General features: G+C 47.4%; 2 protein-coding genes across 2 annotated transcripts in view; both read right to left on the bottom strand.

Annotated features, from left to right (window-relative positions):
* The window catches only part of LOC106816460 (TGF-beta receptor type-1-like), a 6496-nt gene extending 4395 nt beyond the window's left edge, over positions 1-2101 (bottom strand). Inside the window, exons 1-3 of the mRNA XM_014821083.1 lie at positions 2065-2101; positions 479-726; positions 36-46 (exon numbers count right to left, since the gene is read on the bottom strand). Of these exons, the coding sequence (XP_014676569.1) occupies positions 36-46; positions 479-726; positions 2065-2101 (296 nt within the window). The remainder of the gene's footprint in view (positions 1-35; positions 47-478; positions 727-2064) is intronic.
* Positions 2102-3227: 1126 nt separating this feature from the next.
* The window catches only part of LOC106816459 (syntaxin-17-like), a 38727-nt gene continuing 17402 nt past the window's right edge, over positions 3228-24552 (bottom strand). Inside the window, exons 8-12 of the mRNA XM_014821082.1 lie at positions 22583-22720; positions 21876-22003; positions 14278-14435; positions 4069-4223; positions 3228-3347 (exon numbers count right to left, since the gene is read on the bottom strand). Of these exons, the coding sequence (XP_014676568.1) occupies positions 3324-3347; positions 4069-4223; positions 14278-14435; positions 21876-22003; positions 22583-22720 (603 nt within the window). The 3' untranslated portion in view covers positions 3228-3323. The remainder of the gene's footprint in view (positions 3348-4068; positions 4224-14277; positions 14436-21875; positions 22004-22582; positions 22721-24552) is intronic.

Here is a 24552-nt window from a genome sequence, read left to right as displayed (position 1 = left end):
GAAAACTACAATGGCTCTGACCCCCACACACAGACCTGTTGTCTGTCTGCATGTGTACATTTATATGATTAAGAGCAAAATTGACTAAATGAAGTTGCTGGAAGGTGGAAGGAGCACTGTAACGCGCATAGTTTTTTAAGTAATCCGTACGGATGTTACGTAGGAATTTTACCCTACGTATTACCGGATTAACCCGCTTGCGTAGGCCCCATGCATGCCTACGCGCGGCATATAACAATTAAATTAATAACGGTAAATTATTAAAAATATAAATATAGTTATATACAAAAATAAACATAGATCGTATATAAAAGAAAATTAAAAATTAAAATAAAATATTATAAATAATAATAAGTTAAATGCACATCGCCTCGTGACTTCGATTCTCAGTTCACGAATCCAACAAATCGCAAAAAGTCAATCCGCGACGTAAAAATCTAAACGAAACCGCCGCTTGAACGACCGATCAGAAAACTACTGGCTGGCGGCCACCTCCCTTGTTTCGGCGGCCGATGAATCCGAGGATGTTCTCGTGTCGGGCAGCAATGACGGTCTGGTAGATCTCGCCCGGACCAACGAGGTCGTTCGTCGCGGCGACCGAGAAGATCTTCACGCTACGACGTTCTGGCCGCGCCAGACCGGGCCCTTCCAGCAACCTCGAGGCCGTTAACCGACCTATCCCTACTGTTCTCCACGAAGCGTGACTGCCGCGGGCGAAGTCGTGCGCTGAACGAGCAACGCAACCCTGTAGAAAACGTATACATGGTGTATAGAGAGAGGGAGGGGGAGAGGGAGGGAGGGAGGGAGGGGGAGGGGAGAGAGAAAGACAGACAGAGCGAGGAGTGTGTGTGAGGGAATCGTAGACTGCTGCCGCCGATCGTGCGCTGACGAGTCAACGGCAACCCTGTAGGAAGCAACGTTATACATGTGTATAAGAGGAGAGGGGGATGCCCGGGGAGGGGGAGAGGGGGAGAGGGAGAGAGAGAGAGAGCGAGAGAAGAGAGAGAGAACAAGAGATAGAGAGAGATAGAGACAGAGATAGAGAGGGAGAAAGAGAAGTGAGAGAGAGAGAGAAGAGAGAGAGAGAGAGAGAGATGAGAGAGAGAGAGAAGGAGAGCGAGAGAGAAAGAGAGAGAGAGAGAGATGAGAGAGAGAGAGAGAAAGAGAGAGAGAGACGAGAGAGAGAGAGAGAGAGAGAGAGAGAGGAGAGAGAGAGAGAGAGAGAGAGAGAGAGAGAGAGAGAGAGAGAGAGAAGAAGAGAGAGAGAGAGAGAGAGAGAGAGAGAGAGAGAGAGAGAGAGAGGAGAGAGAGAGAGAGAGGAGAGAGAGAGAGAAGGAGAGAGAGACCGACATGAGATAGAGAGGGAGATAGAGAAGTTGAGAGAGAGGAGAGCAAGAGAGAGAGAGGAGAGAGAGTGAGTGTGTGGTGAAGGGAGCGTGACTTGCCGCGGCGATCTGTGAGGCAGCAGCCTTGCACTGTGGGGCAGGTACGATGTGTGACCTGCATGCATCGTGAAGTGAATCAGAGATCACACACTACATATATGTATCATTCATTAATAGAGAAGTGAAGTTGTGCATGCTATTGACTTGTAGCGTGTGAGAGGGAGACACCTTGCACCCATGACCCCGATCCACTATACATATTACATATCTGTATTCGACGTATATATGTATATATTATATATGTGTATATATGCTATTATGATGTAAGGATGAGGGAATGGCACGCGACCTGATCTCAGCTCGTATATGTGGTGTGTGTGGCATGCTAATGATGTAGGGTGGGAGGGAGTCCGCGCTCACGCACTTGACCCCAACCGCACTCGTCGTCAGTCATGATGAGTCTGTTATGATATTATAGTGTATATGTGTACAGACAACGCACACTGACTGCCTGACGCAACTCATCGTCCAGGTCATGAATCATGCCTGTATTGTAATTTTGTTTCTATAATGTACTATGTGTATCAGACAGCACGCACTGAATCCTGACCCACTCGTCATCCAGTCTATGATATGTCCTGTATGTATGTATATGTATATGTGTACAGACAGCACGCACCTGAACCTGACCACTCATTCGTCCAGTCTGGAATCATGTCTGTATGTACTGTATATTATATGTTTAGCAAACACACCACGACTGACCCTACGGCCACTCTCGTCCAGTTCGTGATTCATGTCTTGTAATGTAATGTATATGTATATGTGTACAGACACACGCACCTGACCCTGACCAAACGTCGTCGTCCAGGTCGTGGATCATGACTGTATGTAGTATATGTATATGTGTAAGCCACACGCACCTGACCCTGACGCAACTCGTCGTCCAGTCATGATCATGTCTGTATGTATGTATATGTTATATGTGTTACATGACACACGCACCCTGAACCTGACCCACTCATCGTCCCAGTCGTGATCATTGTCTGTATGTATGATATATGTCATATGGTACAGACACCCAGCCCTGGACCCTGACCGAAGCTGTCGTCCAGTCGTGGATCATGACTGTATGTATCGTATATGTTATATGTGTACAGACCCACGCACTCTGACGCCCTGACCGCACTTCATCGTCCAGTCATGAATCATGTCTGTAGTATGTATATTGTATATGTGTACAGACACACGCACCTGAACCTGACCCACTCGTCGTCCCAGTTCATGAGATCATGTCGTTGTATGTATATATATATGTGTACAGACACAGCGGCACCTGACCCTGACGCCACTCGTCGTCCCAGTCATGGATCATGATCTGTATGTATGTATATGTATAGTGTGGAGCAGACACACGCCACCTGACCCTGACCCACTCATTCTCCAGTGCATGGATCATGTTTGTATGTATGGTATATTGTATATGTGTACAGACGCACGCACCTGACCTGACCCACTCATCATGGCCAGTCAATGGATCAATGTCTGTATGTATGTATATGTATATGTGTACAGACACACCACCTGCCCAACCCACATCATCGTCCAGTCATGATCTATGTCTGTATGTATGTATATTGTATGTGTACAGACACAGCGCACCTGAACCGGCCAACGCACTGGTCATCGTCCAGTTCATGGACATGTCTGTATGGTATGTATAGTAATATGTGTACATACAGCACCTCGGCCGTCGCACCTGAAGCCTGACCCACTCATGTCCAGTCATGGATCATGTCTGTAGTATGTATATGTATATGTGTAGCAGCACACGCACCTGACCCTGACCCACATCGTCGTCTCAGTCATGATCATGTCTTCTGATGGATCTCGTCGCTGGTCCCAGCATCGGGTTCGCCGCTGCTCTACATGCTGTGGTCACCGTCGTACTTGTGCGCACGGCTGCAGCGCGAGAAACAAACGAACGTATGTCGTGAGTCGGCGAAGGCGAAGGGTGAGCGTGTTAGACTAGCCTCACATCGCACACTCTTCACGATACCACGATACCGTACCGTACGCACACCATACCGTGATCGCGAGCTACTCTGTCAACCACGACGAAACACAAGAAACGCTATCTCGCGATCGCACGCTTATGAACATTCAACCGTGACGAGACACAAGGTAACACCTCCTCACGCTCACACACCATTACATCAACCGCGACGAAGTATTGCCCACCATGATCGCTGCTATTCCTTCGACCATCGCAAACCCAACGCGCCTCTATCCCGTACCACGCACGCACACTCCCGAGAGAGAGACAATGTCTCGACCCCACGTCTCACCTGCTGCGAAGGGCTGCGTGGTTAGCGCCTAGTATGAACGCCGTGCCCACACGCGACGCGAGACAAGTCTCGACCTCACGTCTCACCTGTCTCGAGGGCGCGTGGTTGCGCTAGTATAAACGCCCGCCCACGCGCACGCGAGACAACGTCTCGACCTCACGTCTCACACCTTCTGCCGGGCGCGTGGTTGCGCTAGTATGACGCCCGCCCACCCGCGACGCGAGACAAACGTCTAACCGTCACTCTCACGCTGTCCGAGGGCGCGTGGTGCGCTGTATGAACGCCTGCCCACGCGCAGACCGCACGCGAGACAACGTCTCGACCTCACGTCTCACCTGTCTCGAGGGCGCGCGGTTGCGCTGGTATATCTGGTAGAGGCAGACGATGCCGCAGACGCCGAAGCAGGCGAGGCATATCGGCACAGAGATGATGGCAGTGAGGTGCCATCGACTCAGGCTCTGGTTCATACCGGACGCCTGCTCGTCCGGATCTGCAAAAAAAAACGCCGCCACCGCCGCCGACGGATAAACGCAGTGAGTATGCGGTACCGTAGTATTATTAACCTGGTTTGCTACGCCCTTTATTGATCTTTCCCATTCTTTTTTTTTTTTACAAATTGCATCGCTGTACATTATACAAATATGTAGGCAATACATTATATGTACCAAGCAAAACAAACATTCAACGTGAAAGGTGATCTCCACACAAGCACACCTGAGCATGTAGACACCATGCTGAATTTGTAAAAAGACCCCTCTCAATAAAAAGAAGCCTACGTACTTTTCAGCCTGGGTCGGGTGAGTGCAAACAACGATTTTCTTAATTGTGGCCTTATATAGTAACAACATTATTACGAATAAACGCGGTGAGTACGCGGTAATTGTGGTAGTCACTTGGTCCGGTACGTCCTTATATAGTAACAATATTAAGGATAAACGCAGTGAGTACGCGGTAAAGTAGTAGTATCCACCTGGAGGCCGTTGTCAGAAACATTAACGTAAAGTTAATGCTAATGTTAATGCTAAGATAGCACTTAACTGACTGACTGTATTCACCTGGTGCGCTACGCCCTTATATAGTGTGATGTATCGTAAGGTGCTGCCACCTCTAATAAACAGAAGAGCATGTTCGCCCTCTCCTAACATACATGGCTGACTTAGTTGTTCTCTGCTAGCGTGGTTCCTAATAGAATGTCCCAGCAAGAGCGACATTACATATAGTAACAATATTACGGAAAAACGCATTTAGTACGCGGAAACGTAAAAGTAGCTACGGTCCGCAAGCCGGTATGAAGATGGGTCTACTACTACTATAGCTCTAGTACTACTAGTACTATACTCGACTCTCTACTTTAGGAGACTACTGCTGCTGTTGCTGCTGCTTGTGATTGGGGTCGGTGTAACTTTTCGGACTAATAAAAACGTCCTTTTTTTAAACGCCAGGACCTCGCCGAAACCTTTCGTGCTAGACTCGCGTGCTAACCCTTTCGAAACACGAACGTAGCCAGACAAACGTAAACACTCGCCCCCCCCCTTCACCTTCAACCACCCTCACACCCCAGACGTTCGCCACAGATGGCAACGCGGCGTTGCCCCCCCCCCCACCATTTTGTTTATCTTCTTGTCGGATGCCGAAACGAGGCGCGAGCGACTCTCTCGCGTTCTCTGTTTATCGTCTTAACGCAACCCTCTCCCCGCTGCTGCCGCCCGTCCAGACTGGAGTACGAACAAAGGGGAGCGGGAGGAGGGAAGAGGAGGGGGAGGATGGAGGAGGGAGAACGAGAGGGAGGAGGGAGGAGGAGGGAGGGAGAAGGGAGGGAGGAGGGGTGGAGGAGAACGAGAGGGAGGAGGAGGAGGGGAGGAGGGGAGGGGAGGCCAGGGGAGGAGGAGGATGGAGGAGGGAGGACGAGAGGGAGGAGGGGAGAAGGAAAAGGGAGGAGGGAAGGAGGGGGAAATGAGTGGGAGGAGAGAAGGGAGAGGAAGGGGCCAGGGGAGGGGGAGGCAAGAGGATGAGGAGAGAGGATGAGAGGGAGGAGGGGAGGAGGAGGGAGAAGCGAGCAGGAAGGAGGGAGGAGGAGGAGAAGGGGTGGTGCGGGATGAGGAGGGAGGAGGGAGGAGGGAGGAGGGAAAGTGGGGAGAAGGGTGGTGGTGGGATGAGGAGGGAGAGGGAGGAAGGAGGAAAGAGGGGGAGAAGGGGGTGGTGGTGGGATGAGGAGGGAGAGGGGAGAAGGGTGGTGGCGGGGTTTTCTGCATGAGAGATCGCATGCGGGGTTGCGACGTTTGCCGCTTGAGCGCGATTCCGTCCGAGAAACAGGAATGTAAATCGGCATTTACAACACTCTAGAATTTTATGGTATTGTGATAGTAATTGTTGCATAAATAATAGTATATACCTACAAATTTCTATAATCGTGCATTTACATCTCATCATAAAACAACAGGAGTTTCGAATTTTAATTTTTTGGCGCGCTGACATGACACGCACGTGCGATTGTGCTCGCACCCTGAAAAAGTTCGCATTTGCCAATATGTTTTGCATGTTACAGACCGAGGGACGATTTTTTTTTATACCATAATGAAATTTCGGACGCAATCCCTGGCTTATTGGGGCAGCGCTTGCGTGCATCACCCCATCGATCCGCGTTGGGCTGTCTGCCCCTACCGGGCCCAGCCGTCGTGGCGCGTGCCTAATCCGGTGCTCGTGCACGGGCTGCAGTTCGCGGTTACAATAAAAAATTCATGAATTTTCGATTTCGATCGCAGTTTTTCGAAATCCAGCCATCCGGATCGTCCCGCTGGGCGTGGCATGGGGGTCGATGCTGCCACACCTACCTTGCGTGGTCGTGGGCGGCGACAGCACAGGCTGCAGCGCCCCGGTTGCAGTAGTCGGTGTCGGTGCAGCACTGCACAAACGTTGCACCGACCGCATCTTCTCGTCACCTGGCAGCGGATCGGGTTTCCCCGGCGGAAACATGTCCTTCTTGTTGAAGCATCTGCGCAATCAATGAATGAAATCAATCAGTCAATCAATGAAATCAATCAAGCAATGAAGAGGAGGGTGGAGAGTGATGGGTAATTAGTTCTGGGAGGGGGGGGTTGCGTATGTGTGTGCGTGTTAGTGTGCGTGTGTGCGTGTGTGCGTGTGTGCGCCGGTGCGTGGCGTGCGTGTGTTGTGTGTGTGTGCGTGCCTGTGAGTGTATGTGTTGTTTAAGCATCCACGTGTGTGTGTGCATGGATGTGCGTGTCTGTGTGTATTCATGAGTTTAAATGCATCTGTGTGTGTGTGCATATGTGTGGTGTGTGCCGTCACTACTGACACTGACTGACAGTGGTTCACTATGCGTTATTAGATAAGTACGCACGGAATTAGGTGATACGGTGCACACGAATAATAACGTTTTTAAAAAGCGATTACACTCCTGCCATTTTTTTCATTTCGGTGAGCTTTTTACAGGTATTAGTGTAAACGATACGGGTGACTAACCAAGCATGAAGATAACAAGTAACTATACTAATTTAGAGATTAAGCATCAGAAATTGATCTATTGTGCCAAGTCAGCCACTGTGACCTTTCTTGTGATAGCCACAAAACAGCAAATAACCTGAGTAATTCCCTTAGGCAATCAGACCGTGTAACCATTTGTTACTGTTAGCAATCATCATATTAGATATCAAATACCACGTGCAACTATTTAATATAACATGCACCAGGCCTCCGTAAACAAACATTTAGCGATTGTAAAACCTCGCAGCATAAAAACACGATATCTGCCTAATGTTACAGAGAGAATAATTTGGTTATTCTATACCTCGTATTAGGGCTGTCATTGGTATGAAATTATTTCGATTCGATTATTGATATTTTTGTTTTCGATATTTCGATCCCATTCTCGGTTACTTATCTCGATAGTAATACAAAATCGTCAAAATCGGGATAGTGGTCGTTGAATTATCAACTTTATATGGCAGCGCATCTGAGCGAGTGCGCGCGTAGAGCGAGTGTGCACGATCTGAACGGCCTCAGGCACCCTGATTCTCATGATCTCATCGGTGTCGCTGCTACCATGATACCGCGATGATCAAGGATGATAATCAGGGTGGGTTCAGGCCAGCGATACATGTACATAAACGTGATGTTATACATTGTATCAAGAGCTCATAATAGAGAAGAGCATAGCTGCGTTCACACGTATACACGGCCTAGCTGGTACCGTACTTAGTTGGTGCTAAGTTCGGCTAAAATGCGTTCACACGAGATACACGAGATTCGAGCTTAGCTAGCTAGGTATAATATAGACTGGTACCCGTCGACAGTTCCACACGCTACTACTAACGTCGTGCAGCGAACGGGTAGCAGTCTAGGTTAGCGCACTACAGTTTCGCAATTCGAATGCGTTCACACGACAAACAATAGCGCGGCCAGCGTGGTGCCGAATATACGCGGCTTAGTTGGCGCGGAATATGATTCCGCGCTAAGCAAGCCGGAGCAATCGCGGCTAAGCAAGCCGCGTATATTTTAGCGTGTGAACGCTTATACGGAACTAAAATCTACGTGTGAACGAGCGTTTATGACACCGTTTAACAGCGTTTTGCATAGTTTTCAACTTGCAAATATTCTATCAAATATGTGAATACATATTCAAACTTTACTTTGTTTTCGTCTATGATTCTCCCTTAATCATATGACACCACCAACTTACCTGAAATCGTATTGTTTCTTCAAAAAAGTTCTTTGAATACGACACGGTTTCACACAGTTTTCCCAAATGATTGCAGTATCGGCGCAAGTTTTATATCGGATTATGTTCTATTGTCTATGACGCAACGCTGGGGCTGTTGGGGGATATTAGGCATCAAATTGTATTCAGCGTGTAGCTGTTCCAGCGTGCTAGAAATAATGTGTGCTCACGGCGAGCTAGCAGCTGATTTTAGCTGTGTTGGCCATCGTGTTCCTGATGATAAGGAAGTGAAACAAGTGCTTTTACTGTGCTTACCTAATATCCCCAACAGCCCCCAGCATCCCGTAGTTTCAACCTGGTGCTGCCGCCGCATACAGGGATGGAAATGACAATTTGTGTTTTCAGCTGAAAATAGGCGGGGTCCAGCGGGGGTGGGGAGCGGTCAGGTCCAGGGCAAAGCCTGGTCAGGGGGTTCAGGAAGTTTTTGAATTTTCACAACTTACAAGTTACAAGGCATAAAATTGCATTAGGAGACACATACAGAACAGAATGTTACAGAGCATATTACAGTAACACTGCAGGGAGTGATATCTTGCACTGTCATTAATCATAACACAGAATTACATAATCAATACAAAAATTTACTTACATTCTGCAAACAAAATTATTTTAATGTACACTTCCACACTGTCCCAAAGGCTAACCTTTATATAATATAATATGTTCATTGTCCACGCAGTTTCAAATTTGTTTCTGGTCCCTACAGTAGATATTTTATAATATTGAACAACTTTAGCGGCTTGTCCTGCTGCCAACGCAAGTCTGTGAGCCCCACAGTGATCAGACATCAGGAAATAAAACGCTTTATTTGCTACGCCAAAGGTTGCCCAAAAATCCTCCCTTGTGCACACGATATAATATTCCTAACACCCTAGGAGCTAGGGCGCGATCGCGCGACATTAATTTTTTTATCGTTTTCAAAGGTCACCGAAAAAGGCAGCTCACGACACCACCTTTTATGGTTATGTATATATATATGTATTATAAACAGAACTTCGTTGGCGAGAAGGGAAACAGTTCGTACCTACGTTTCCTACCACGTGAAACAGTCGCAGAGCCTGGGCCGGCTAGCGAAATTTTTCGATCGATCGCAAACTATATACTGGCCAACGTCTGACAATCTCAAACAGTGAACTAAGCCGTGTCTATATTGTAAAGCGAACTATATTACAATGTTATTAAATAAAGGTACTGTTGGACTGTAATTTGTAAACTGAACATTTGTACATTCTAACCCCCCCTAAAATTTTCTCTCAACAGATTTAGACGTTTCACAAAATCGACCCTGGGACTGTAAAATCCCCGGATTTCCGCGGATCCGCGAAAGATTCTCATCCCTGCTCATATCAACATGTGTCGAATACATGCAAACGTTTGGGAAAACTGTGTGAAACCGTGTCGTATTCAAAGAACTTTTTTGAAGAACACATACGATTTTCAGGTAAATTGGTGGTGTCATATGATTAAGGAGAATCCAGGCTTCTCAAGAGCACTTATAGCCTGGTGGCCCGCCAGGCTATCGTCGAGCCCCGCCATCTAAAATGCACCCGCCACTCTAAATATTCATAGCCGCCATGGCTGCTGGTGTATACAAAGAAGTTCAAACAATTAATACACGTTGTTTGATTCGGAATAAACTTTGAAGTGATATGAGTTTAGAGTGTCCCAGATTGCATCTCAGAGCTTCTACAATTCAAAAATTTTCCGGGGGGGCCGGACACCCCTAATCCCCCGGACCCCCCCTAGCACGCAAACCGCCTTCGGCGATTTGCAACTAGGACCATAAAGGCAGCACCCCCATGCTATAATGAAAAAGCTTGGAGAACCCTGGAATCATAGACGAAAACAAGGTAAAGTTTGAATAGATTTATTCACATATTGATAGAATATTTACAAGTTGAAAACTATGCAAAACGCTGTTAAAACGGTGTCATACTCTTCTCTATTATGAGCTCTTGATTGTATCAAGCAAGCGAGACAATGCATCTAGACATGTACGTTTCCGGGTATTGTGCAGGCCTGGCTAGCCTACAGGTTGTGTATCGGATCGCTATTTTTCATTTTATTTCGATATCGATATCGAACGCAAATCCTTCTCGATTCATCGATGAGGTGGGTATCGATGACAGTCCTACCTCGTATACATGTTTTCATATTTTTTGCATTTAAACACACACGTGATAGGTAACACGCACACGCATGCCTGCACGCACGCACGCACGCACACAGGCACACATGCACACACACACAGACGCTACAAGCAAGACTCAGCAAGAAATGTCTCCTCTTTGTTTTCCTGCTGCATATTTGCCATCATTGTATACAGGAATGTGTGGTAATGTATTAATGTTTTTTAATTTATTTGCCAGAACAAGATTTTCACCATGTAAGACAATATTAATATTTGAGCCAAAGTTTCATCCTTCAAAGTTATTTGTTATCCAAACACAAAGAACTACAGTTACTGCCCGTACTTTGTCAAGTGCCAATTAAAACATTGTGTCTTTACACCGAATTACATGAAAAAGGCACAAGTACGTTACTCGTTACTCGTTACGACGTAGGAAATGAATTTGTTAGTACATACACCACTACCAGTGAAACGTAACGAGAGACGATTACTCATCGATAAAATGTGGTAAAATAGTCACTGTGGTTTATTTACTCATCACGTTTCGCGATAGTAGTAAGCCTCCAGCTTATGTACACAGGTCTGCATTCTGTTCTCGTCTCGTCTGCATTTCTGGCTCACGACTAAATTCCGTAAACAGTTGAGACATCCACTAACCATAAACAATAATAATAACAATTAGTGTTGGAGATCGGTCCAAATTTCATAATCGATCATCGGTTTTGCAAAACGACCGATGATCGATTAATCATCGATCATTTTAGATTGCGGCGACGACGCGTCGTCGTCGACACAACCGGTGTATTGCGAAGGAATATTGACATTATTGTATGTGTAGCTAGTATTTAATGGTAAGTAAATTAAGGATACTGTTAGGGTTACGGACGGGTAACACTAACACTCTAAAGGGCATTGCAACATAACTGCTCATCAAATTCAATCCACAAAAAAAAAAGTTTGAGTTGTACTCGGTCGTCCGATTTTCTACTCGATTAATCTAATCAGCCCAAACAAGTAATGATCGACAAACTCGATTAATCGGAACACCACTAATAATAATAATAATACGCCTAGAAAAGACCCGAAACGGGCATTATGTACACAGAATAATAAATGTAGTACAAATATCTATCAATATAAAGTTCATAGATCATCTTTTGTTCAACTTCTCTAATCTTCTCCTTTCGCCATTTCTTTCACACTCTTTGATTCTCTTTGTTGTAGCATTCACAAGTACTATACACAACTACTTCTCCATTCTTGTCTGTTGTCTACAACATACTTCCATCGATCACTAACCTTACCTGTATGAGTAACTGATGTCATTGTCGACGTTTCGCACCACCGCCGCAAAGCACACGCCGTCCGTCTCGCATGTTCTATTGTTTTCCAGACAGATATCACAATAGCATTTCAGTCCTGAAAAAAAGACACGCAAATAAATTCCGTCGTATCGCTGCGCGATGCATGTGCCGGTATTTGGTTAGGAGGAAACAAGCGAGGAACTAACTTAGAGGGCTGTCCGGGTCATCTATAACTCTAGACACCCGTATATATATAACCGTACGTTGCCCCTGAGAATGCAGCCACTTAACCATACGTTTTATGCACTAGCCAAGAACGAGACGGTGGCCAACACAGTCAGTGTGGTAAACCTAGTAAGTGTAGTAAGGTTGGATTAGCCTAACTAGAGGTAGGTCACTGCACGTGAAGACAGATGAGACGCCAAACGTCTGGACAGTAATTCACTAAAAAAAATAGTGAAAATGAAGGCTCCAGACAGAACCAAAATATGCGCTTTCAACTAGGAACGATCAGGTCTAAATAACCTCGGACTGAAATACAGTCGTCAAATGTAACTACTGCACGCAAAAAATAACTACACATGATGGCGCATAACCCTTTACTTTATAAAAATTTACATGCAATCCAAGGCAAGATGGCCAGGGGCACGATGAAAACAATACGTTTGCTCTTGAAATTTACGAAATTCGATCAAAATTAACCCGCTGTGTTAGTAACTTCGGTATCCTCGCGTTCATGACTCACCTGTTGCTATGCTACATGTCGACAAAACTAAAACTAACACGAAAAATGCACTAGGAAACATTTTTATGTCAAATATTCATCTTCTCAAAAAACATTATGGTTGTCATCTTCAATGTTCTCGCGAGATAGCGCGAATCGCCCAACTGATGTTTTCGATGCCCGCCACCAGGTAACATGCGGAGCGCTTCGATCGCGCTCTGTCAGTGACGGCAAAGCAGTAAAGTAAAGACAGAATATGTATTACTACTAGTAGAGCAGAGCAGAGAATATTATACAAGTACTGACATGCGTAGCCAGAAGCACTTGACAAATATCCCGCTACCCCCATTAAAATTAGATGAACTACTCCCCTCGGCGGTGTTTGGCGAGAAGGCAATAAAACGTTATATTATGCTCTGGGATACAATTCAGTTTAGGTGGTACGCTTCGAATTCTAGGAAAACCGCCCACACGAGTTCTTCCCTTTTATACACGCTCAGCTATTTCACGGATATCGTGAACAAATTGACATATAAAGAAAGTGGCGAGTAGGATAATGGGAGGCTAAAAAGATAAGGGAGTAGGCGAAAGAAAAGTAATAAATTAAAATAATTCAAAAATAGGAGGCATAGACTAGGAGGAAGTGTATGTAGTGACAGTAGACAGACGATGTGAAAGAGAAAGAAATTGTGGCAGAAAAGGAGGAGGTAGAGGGGGTGACATCAGAGCAGGGAAAAGTAAAGAAAAACTTTAATATATGATAATTGGATTAGGGAGGCGGTATAGAGAGATATCTAAGGAGGAGGGCGAGATGGAGACAGGGTGGGAAGGTGTGTACATACCAACCTCACGTGAGTAGGAAAAGCAGCAGCAGAGTATTACAAACACACTATACCTCATCTTAACATATATTTCTGCTACCTCCTCATCATCCTCTTTGCGCTCCTTCATCTTTCCGCTACCTTCTCCTTCTCCTCCTCGTCTTTTTTCACCTCCTTTTTTTCACTTCCTCCTCATATTTCTCCCCCTCATCTGGCTCTTTTACGATATCCACCTTCTCTTCCTCACTATCTTCCCTATCTCAGGCTGCGGTTGCGACGTTTGCCGCTTGAGCGCGATTCCCTCCGAGGAAACAGGAATGTAATCGCATTTACAACACTCTAGAATTTTATGGTATTGTGATAGTAATTAAGTGCATAAATAATAGTATATACCTACAAATTTCTATAATCGTGCATTTACATTCATCATAAAACAACAGGAGTTTCGAAATCTTTATTTTTGGCCGCTGACATGACACCCCGCAATTGTGCTGCCACCCTGAAAAAGTTGCGCATTTGCTAATATGTTTTGCACGTTACAGACCGAGGGACGATTTTTTGTATACATAATGAAATTTCGGACGCAATCCCTGGCTATTGGGGCAGCCCTTGCGTCCATCACCCATCGATCCGTTGGGCTGTCTGCCCCTCCAGACCAGCCGTCGCGGCGCGCGCCTAATCCGCGTGCTCGTGGCACGGGCTGCAGTTCGCAGTTACAATAACAAAAATTCATGATTTTCGATTTCGATATGGATTTTTTCGAAATCTGGCGCAATTCCGGATCGTCCCCCTGGGCTGCTATTGGGGGTCGTGCTGCCACACCTACCTTGCGTGGTCGTGGGCGGCGACAGCACAGGCTGCAGCCCCCGGTTGCAGTAGTCGGTGTCGGTGCAGCACTGCACAACGTTCACCGACCGCATCTTCTCGTTCACCTGGCAGCGGATCGGGTTTCCCGGCGGAAACATGTCCTTCTTGTTGAAGCATCTGCGCAATCAATGAATGAAATCAATCAGTCAATCAATGAAATCAATCAGTCAATCAATGAAATCAATGAAGCAATGAAGAGGAGGGTGGAGAGTGATGGGTAATTAGTTCTGTGTGTGTGTGCGTGCGTGTGTGTGTGTGCGTGCGTGCGTGTGTGTGCGTGCGTGTGTGTATGCGGGGGTCTATAACGAGATTGTAAATCACTACTAAATTAGAGATGCGACCGCATGCGACACCTAGTGACGAAATCACCTTATCGTCTGCGATAATCCGCATTGACATGCTGCCCTCAGATTTTGTCTGTGTATGGTTACGATACAGTTTCTAGACTGTTATAAATTGATTGACATTAGGCTACTCTAGATTCTTTTGATATTTTCAGTTAAAATACGTTAAAATTACGCTGCATTAAAAGACAATTGTCCTTTAAGCTGGGTTTACACTACCGACTTTTAACCAGTTGCTATCGATCGGTTGGTCGCGCAACTTTTGCGTTTACACTGTCGATTGTCAGTTGTATAGTTGGGAAGTTGGTCCAATTCGCCAATTCGCCAACACAAAGTCGGTGGTATAAACCCAGCTTTACGTGCAGTTAAATACGCTACAGCGTAAAAAAACATCGATATGAGTCCAAGTTTTTTCTGTACGTCTTTCTTACCTGTCTTTCCCTCTAATTTACCGTGTACGCGAACGCGGGCAGGTACATAGCTGTGTTCACTGCCGATTTCTGATGCGATGTATGCTTCTCCAATGGTCGAAAAGTTCAGATTGGATCGGAAGTCGTTTCCAGAAGCACTTCCTTTCCTTTCCTTTCCTTTCTTTCCGCACTTCTTTATTTCCATTTCACGAGGTTGGTGACTGTTTCCGTGTGGACACTCGTGTGGAGGTCGGTCAGGGGAGGCATGTGTGCTTAGCTAGCTCGGGTCATTCCAACTGGTGCCCTCACTTAACGCCATATAGTATACTACTTTAACGCCAACAGGTTTGGTGGTCTGGTCATTCCAAGTAGCGTAAATACAATGGGTTTTGCGTAGGTTAGTTAGCGCACGACAACGTCCCTACACGACTTTACTAGAATGTTTTCGACTGTAACGTTATTGTAGACCCATATAGATATAGAATAGAGACTCTTCCATTCTTAGGGCCGTACGCAGCAGGGGGGCAGCAAGGGCAGTTGCCCCCCCCTAGAGATTTTCAGAGTATGCTTTTTAAATGGGACAAATACTGTACACTTTTAGAAATAAAATAGAAATGTGACAAAAGGTTATCTTAAATCATCAAAGAAATATTACACTTTAAATAAAGAAATGTGAAATTGCGAAACTTTAGAGCACAGGGGGCATGGGGAGTACCTTTGCCCCCCTACAGAAAATTTCCTGCGTACGGCCTTGTGGACCATTCTATATCTATGGTAGGTGCTACGACATTCCTACCACGTTCCAGGAACGTTGCTGGAACGTTGTTCACGTGACTGAACTACACAATTCCAGGAACGTTAGGGGAAAACGTTCCCGGAAGGTTGGTGGGATGCCTAACGTGTTATCAGCCGTCCGTGTTTTAGAGTGTTTCGTTGAATCATTTTATCGCAGAAAAAAAAAACATTAAAATAAACAACAACTAAAAGACCACATTTTATCTATTAATTTTTGCTGTCGACTTTGACGATTCGGAGCGCGGCAATAAAATATTACTTTACAACCGAGTAATTATACAATTTGTTAAAGCGGCTTTATACGTAGTAATAAAACTTTATAACAGTCGCACACACCACGGTCCAACGCAAATATTGAAATGCGGAACCAAGAGCAAGCTCCCAACACGAACGCTGCCTTAGTGATTTAAAACGCGTCATTCTTCTTATATTTCTTTTGATTATAGTGCTAATCTTCGTGTCGTCCTAGTATGAATAAAGCGATATCTGAAAACAGTATTCCATACTTATTTATCGACTTACTTTACCACCGCCCCACCCTCTCTACCACAGGCACTTGGAGCGTTTCAATAAAATATAATGCTAAATAAATACGAAATCTCTTTCGCCTATTATTGCCGACAATTTCCTGTAAATGCCGTGCAAATGCTCCTCTGCAACACACATGTACACCGCACGCACACTGCCGCACACGCACGCACGCACGCACGCACGCACGCACGCACGAGTAGAGAAACATTAAAACTTTGGTAGTAAATAGATATCGTATTTATTTAGCATTAGATTTTATTGAAACGCTCCAAGTGCCTGCATGTCCTCTACTCTTCATGGTCTGCCATGCATTACAATTACTGTATAAAACAAATCGGGATGAACTGCATTTATCCTTTGTTTCTAACCGCTGGTAGTAGTAGGAAGGAGAAGCACCAGCAGCGTCAGTGTGAACCCACATGTTTATTGAAAGATTCAATCAAATTCAAATTCAAAATTAAATCATTGTAATTCATGCGTTTAGTATAGGGAATAAGGGGCGAAGCAGTATCACTAGCAAAGAACGTGAACAAGGTTACCCAGGTTCTTTGATCAGAAGTAGCAGTAATAGTAGCAGTAGCAACAGCAGCAACAATAGCAGTAGTAGCAGCAGCAGCAACAGCAGCAGCAGCAGCAGAAGCAGAAATACTCAGTAGTATATAGTACTAGTATATCAGCGAGAAATGAAAACTTCTTTACATCATCATAAATTCTTACAACCCATTTTCTCCACTGTCTGCCCTGTCTGTTATTACAATGCCACCTTGTTCTTAAATAACCTGATTTAGTAGGAACTAGCGATCACACAAAGAAAGACTATATTATCACGCAGGGTCACTAAACGCAGGGTCAAACAACGAGTATAGAGAGGAGAGTAGAGTTAGACATTAATGCATCACGGGCAATACCACAGGAGCCCACTTACAGAAACATGATTACTCTCAGCATTAGTCTTAACATTAACTTTCTGTCATAGACCATTGACAGAAGCATCGCAACGTTACGAGTTCCTCATTCGAGTTGTATAGCGGTCTAGTCTCCGAGAATGTAAAGTCAATGTTAAGACTAACGTTAACTTTTTTTTAGTTTAGACTGGATTTTGTTTCCGACAACGGACCGCTGGGTAGGCGAGATGTGACCGCGGTAGAGTTGCCCTCATACGTAGTGTGCACAGGTCCGGTCTACGAGAAAAGTTTAATGTTAACGAGAATGTTGAGACGAATGTTGTATTTCCACAAAGGGACCGGGGTCCACAACTCTGCAACTGCCCAACGGAGTAACATCCTAAGAATCGACAAAGATCACAGTAGACAGAAAGCAACAAAACACACGCTGACAGAGGAGAGGTTGTAAACGATGTTGCAAAACCAGCATGATCTGCACACTGCGATGGCCACAACTATATCTACACGCACGCTCGAGAACACAACACGCACAACCACGCCGCGGCTCCCGTATTTGCACGCCCCCCGCCCCTTCCTCACCTCCCCTCCTCCTACCACCCACCTGTTACCTTCCCGGCGGTCTATCCTATAGACCCGAATATTGAACAGGGAACCTCATAGAGCGAGGTCGATGACAACGCATTTCATAAATCATAGTAAAATACTTTAACTTAATTTTGTGACAAACACGCACTCGCACACACACACACACGCCGCACGCACGCCACGCACGCACGCACACACACACACACACCACACACACATTTCAGTTAGTATTTGAAAGTATTGTATATCAGCGAAGAAATCGAAAACTTCTTTACATCATATAATTCTTTAACACCCATTTTCTGCCACATGATGTCTGCCCGACTCTGTTATCTACCATGCCACCTTGTATATTAAATCAACCTGATTTAGTATGGAACCTAGCCGACTCACCCAAAGAAAGACTATATTTATCACAATTACTAAACGCAGCAGTCCGAAACAACGAATATAGAGAGGCGAGATAGAGTCTTAACATTAATGCATCACGGCCATACCAGGGAGCCTTACAGAACATGCCACGTAGGTGCGTGTGCTGTGTGTGTGTGCGTGGCTGCTGCGTTGCGGCGTCGCGTGCTTCTCCTGTGCGTGTTTGTGTTGCTTGCATCGCTCATGTGGTCCGGGCACAGGCGGGCGTGGCGTCGCGCACGGTGGCCCCCGCGGGACGCTTACCCGGGGGGCGGCGGGGGACCAAGCGAGCGGGGGGAAGGGCGCCTTGCGGTCATGTGCGTGTGTATGTGTGTGTGGAGGAGGAGCACGGAGAGAGCGTGTGTGTGCTGTGTGGTGTGTGTGTGCGTGTGTGTGCTGTGTGTGCTGTGTGTGTTGTGTTGTGTTGTGGAGCAGACGATACGCAGAGAGCAGAGCTAGCAGGCTGTGTGTGGTGAGAGAAAGCAGAGAGAGCAGACGATCGAGAGCGATTGTCCGTCATTGCGCAATCTAAATGCCGCTGTACGCGAGCTCGCGTGACATCACTGGTGAGCTGGGATGTCGGGAATGCGGTAGCTGGAGGCTTAGGTGTCCGGCATTCCGCGAACGAGTACCACTGCGTATTTTCGAAACTGCATCTTTGCCATGCTTTACACCTTGAACACACACTAAACCTTCGGTCTATCCGACCTCGGTCTATAGGGCTGTAAACCGTCTTCCCGCTTCTGCCCGAAAAAAAACAACGTATCATATTTGTCGGAAACATAGCAGCGAATCTGCGATGCATTCATTCGCCAGTATATAAGTTGCGGTCAGCTTTCTATATTCGACTACATTTCCTTCATTATTATTATTATTTATTATGTATTATCATTATTATTATTATTTTATGTTGTTATCCATTTCCGCTGGCTGCCACTAACTTCAAAGCTTTCATCGGCCTCGCTGAGTAGCAGAGATAGATGCCTAGAGAACTAACTAACAGATGTTAGTTGCCGTGACGCGCATCGCTTTAAAACTCGCGAACGTTTCTAACCGAGCCGCTTGCGCGCTATAACGCCGCCGACGAGAACCGAGCCATCTTCGGTGAGTTATGCGATCCGCCGTTCTCTTTCAAAGCGATAGGCGACGACGTTTCGATCGACATGCCCCGGCGCATTTTCGAACGCGGACGAGTATTTTCAGGTTCAAGTTCCAATGCAGGACGAGCTCCAGAACTGCGCCGGTAGCAGCATGGGTTATGTGAATCGCGACGCGTCGACTAAACCGCCATCGTTCGAGAAGCTCTTGGAGAACGTGCCGCGTCGCGGCTGTTGGGTATGCGATGGGAAGACGAGGGGCGGGCTGTGTGGTGAACCACTCACGTCACGTCAGCGCCGCCGCCGCGTGTATTATGTCTGCGTTCGGATTTGCGCGACGCGCTCCGGGCGTGCATTCGTAATCGCTTCCTGCCCTGCCGCAGGCGTGCGAAGCAGACGGTACGAAGATGTGTCGTCGATTGCACGTGCGTATCGCTTATCTGTCGCAGTTTCGTGTGGTTGTGGTAGAGTTTGCCTTTCGATAATCGATGTAATGTCCTAGTGCGTCTGTAATCAACATATCTGCTTGGATTTTCACGAGGAGGTGCGAAAGTCCTATCTGCTCTGTTACAGTAACACCACCATAGTGGCCTTGTAATCACGTATCTGTGCGCAGTTTTGTGGTGGTGGTTTAGAAGGATTGTTCCTTACAATAACAACGCTCCTAGCACGTGTGTATCCCATATATGGTTGCGTTTTTTGGTGGTGGAAAGCAGGCGGGGAAAAAAAATTTCCGGGAGCTCTTTTTCAAGTCTGTGGAAAAATATGCTCTCGGTCAAAAATTTTACTGGAGCTATATTTGAAGCCCCACGGGGAATGATTTCGCGAGGTTGTAAGAGCGAATCGCTGATCGCCCTCCCGTGTATTTTTTGCTTGCGTGGAAAGGTTCTATGTACGTATCTGCTCCGAACAGATAACGCACCATAGTGCATGCAATCAGTACACTTGATCATGTCATTGCTGCTTCGTGGAGTTGGTCAAAGGTTCCACCTGCTCTCCAGAGAAATTTCTATACTTTCTCGCGCGACGTGCAAGATGCGCTCGCTTATCTGTTGCAGTTTCAGCTGGTCGGTGGTTAGAAGCTTTGCCTCCTTACAAATAACACGTCCTATCGAGCATGCGTCACGTATCTGTTGCAGTTTCGTCGGTTGGTCAAAACGTTTACTGCCCGCAGTTGCAGTTTTCGAGTCGATCGAAGTTCCATCTGCCGTACAGCCACCCTTGCGCACGTACATCACACTCACGCTTGCCGCGTCCGCCCCGACTCGCCACCCCCGGATAGGGCCGGCGCCGGCGTCGACCTACGCGCCGCCACAGGGGTCGCGGTCACAAAGCTCATCGGCGCGTCGTGCCTGTCGCCGCCTGGTGGGGTCTTGCGGCGCAGCCGGCAGCGGGTAGCGCCCCTTCGTGGAGGTGGGGCATGGAGAGCAGCGTGTTCTAATCTGCGCATCTCGATGCCGACCTTGTGTTTCTGCTTGATTGTACTTGCCTCCCTGGTAGCCTGCGAGAGTGAGAGAGAGTCAGAGAGAGAGAGAGAAGGGGGGGGAGCGAGTAGAGAGATAGAGAGAGCGATGGGGCAGGGAGAAGTGAGAGCGGATAGAGAGAGAGGGGGGAGGGAGAGTGAGAGAGAGATAGAGAGAGATACAAATAGTGCGTTCGATTTAATTCCCAAGTTAACCTGGGTCTACCTTGCAGTCACGTGATATTTTGTGTTCCCGAGCAAGGCGAAGTAACCCGCTAGCCGAGCCGCTCACTCGCGGGAAGTATCGACAATCCATTGCAACGAAATGGCGACGATATTTCAGTGCGGGAATCGCATGAATTAGCAGTATGTAATGAAGCATGACTGTCGATGACTGCGTGTGTTTGCTCATTCTTTGATTTCCATTAATAATAAGATGCAATTGCTATTCTTTTTTTCTGTCACTGGCATCCATGATGATAATTAACCCGGGTTAACCCACAAATCGTTCGTTTATCTTCCTAAACCAGATGCGTTCGATTTCTTACGCAGGTTACCCAGGTGGCTTTGGGAAGCAAATCGAATGCAGTAAAAGAGAGACCCCCACTCGACTTTCATTATCACGGAAAACGACATTTTAGAATCCTGGGCACTTACTCCCAGATTCAGATTCCCTGACAATGCTACATCATCATCACCCCTCTCTCGACACTTCCACCTTTTCTGGCCAGATTCCTTCATGATGATACCTACATCATCATCACTCCCAACCAATGATACTAAATGTAAAGTGTTTCACAGATGTTATTTTAGAGCTTATGACAGTTTCTGGGATTAGTTTTCATTGTGATTAGAAGCGTAGATGTTAGGGGTGTTCCGGTCTCCATTGATTTTAGTTTAATCTGGTAGACGGGGCGGGTGTATTCATGTTCGTAGGGAGTCTTGTGTAACAAAGAGTTACACTACATCATCCCCTCACCTCATTCGCAGACCTTTGCCACCTCATGCCATGCGACTCACCGAACACGGACCCGCTGAGGGCGGCCGCCAAGCGGCAATCTTGAGCCCGTCAGGAGACGATCGGGCCGGGGATGACGCCCCGACGACGGCCCCGGCAAACGGAAGCGCATCATCTTCATCTTCGCCGCCTGCGAAAAGAGTCGAGAATTGGAACAGTAGAAACGATTAGAGCGATTGTTGTGCGGAATTTTTTTATATAATGGATAAGCTATGTTGGAAATTTATTGCAGCCCCTGACTCTGCTAAGAGGGAGAGGAAAAAGAGAGAGGAGGAAGGAGGGAGGAAGAGAGAGGCGGAGGTGAACAGGACGTAAGGTTGAGCCACAATCTCGTCGACATCTTTCCGCACTAAGGGTCTACTTCTCGCAGTCTATCGTGCGTGTGTGCGTGCGTGCGTGCCGCGTGACTCACCGCTGCGAGATTCTGTCGTGCCTCTCTCCCGTTGGCGTGTCTCTATGGTGCGTCGCGTCGTGGCGCGCGTGACTCACCGCTGCGAGATTCCTCGTGCCCTCCTCCACTTGGCGTCTCTATGGTGCGTGCGCCGTGCTGCGCGTGACTCACCGCTGCGAGATTCTCGTGCCTCCTCCACGTTGGCGTTCTCTGCGGTGCGTGCGGCGTCTGCGCCGTTGACTCACCGCTGCGAGATTCCTCGTGCCCTCCTCCACGTTGGCGTCTCTATGCGTGCGTCGCTGTGCGCGCGTGACTCACCGCTGCGAGAATCCTCGTGCCCTCCTCCACGTTGGCATCTGCGACAGAGACGTGATCCTCTATGCGATCCACGGCCTCTCCCTGCTGCCGCACCGCCGCAGATAACTCCGCCATCATCGCGTTTAGGTCATCAAGGTCCTGTCAAGGACGAGCAGACAAGCAGACGATAAATATATACATGCAGACAAGCAGAATGTAACCATTTCTGTATAACGTTGGACATTTTCGCTCGCGCTCGGCTCACCTGCGTGCATCCTTACCTGTCTGAGGTAGGTTCTGCCACCAATGTCCGTTATAATTTTTCATGCGTGTAGATGCACTGTACGCTCGCGCCCCACCTGCACGCATCCGTACCTGTCTGAGGTATTTTGCGCGTGTAGAAGCATGCTCGCGTGCAACCCACCCCCACGCATCCGTACCTGTCTGAGGTTCTCCCATGACTGCAGCACCTGTCCCACATGTATACACCGTACCTGTCCCACCTGTGTACACCGTACCTGTGCTCCCACCTTGATCACCGTACCTGTCCCACTGTATACACGTACCTGTCCCACCTGTATACAACCGTACCTGTCCACCTGTATAACCGTACCTGTCCCACCTGTTACCGTACCTGTCACCATCCTGTATACACCGTACCTGTCCCACCTGTATACACCGTCCTGTCCACTGCATACACCGTACCTGTCCCACCTGTATACACCGTACCTGTCCTCCCTACCTGCACCTGATACCCGTACCTGTCCCACCTGTGTTAACCCGCTACCTGTCCCACCTGCATACACCGTACCTGTCCCACCTGTATACACCGTACCTGTCCCACCTGCATTACACCGTACCTGTCCACCTGTGTACACCGTACCTGTCCCACTGTATACACCTGTACCTGTCCACTGTAAACCGTACCTGTCCACCTGTATACACCGTACCTGTCCCACCTGCATAACACGTACCTGTCCCACCTGTTAACACCGTACCTGTCCACCTGCATACCGTACCTGTCCCACCTGTATACACCGTACTGTCCCACCTGCATACCACCCGTACCTGTCCCACCTTGTAACCGTACTGTCCACCTGTATACACCTGTACCTGTCCCACTGCATACACCGTACCTGTCCCACCTGTATACACCGTACCTGTCCCACCTGTATACACCGTACCTGTCCCACCTGTATACACCGTACCTGTCCACCTGTGTACACCGTACCTGTGCCACCTGCATACACCGTACCTGTCCCACCTGTGTACACCGTACCTGTCCACCTGTATACACCGTACCTGTCCCACCTGTATACACCGTACCTGTCCACCTGTGTCACCGCCCCCTACCTGTCCCACCTGTATACACCGTACCTGTCCCACTGTATACACCGTACCTGTCATACACGTATTACCCCCGCAAAAAACCGTACCTGTCCCACCTGTATACACGTACCTGTCCCACCTGTATACACCGTACCTGTCCCACCTGTATACACCGTACCTGTCCCACCTGTATACACCGTACCTGTCCCACCTGTATACACCGTACCTGTCCCACCTGTATACACGTACCGTCCACCTGTATACACGTACCTGTCCCACCTGTGTTACCAGTACCTGTCCCACCTGTGTACACCGTACCTGTCCCACCTGTATACACTACTGTCCACCTGTATACACCTACTGTCCCACCTGTATACACCGTACCTGTCCACCTGTATACACCGTACCTGTCCACCGTGTATACACCGTACTGTCCCCCTGTATACACCTACCTGTCCCACCTGTATGACACGCGTACCTGTCCCACCTGTATACACCGTACCTGTCCACCTGTGTACACCGTACCTGTGCCCACCTGTTTACACCGTAACTGTCCCCCCTGTTATACACGTACCTGTCCCACCTGTATACACCGTACCTGTCCATCTGTATACACCGGTACCTGTCCCACCGATGTCCCACCTGTGATACACCGGTACCTG

This window comes from Priapulus caudatus, unplaced genomic scaffold (assembly GCF_000485595.1).
Source record: "Priapulus caudatus unplaced genomic scaffold, Priapulus_caudatus-5.0.1 Scaffold1387, whole genome shotgun sequence".
Taxonomy (NCBI): domain Eukaryota; kingdom Metazoa; phylum Priapulida; class Priapulimorpha; order Priapulimorphida; family Priapulidae; genus Priapulus; species Priapulus caudatus.
This window is presented reverse-complemented; position numbering and strand designations above follow the sequence as displayed.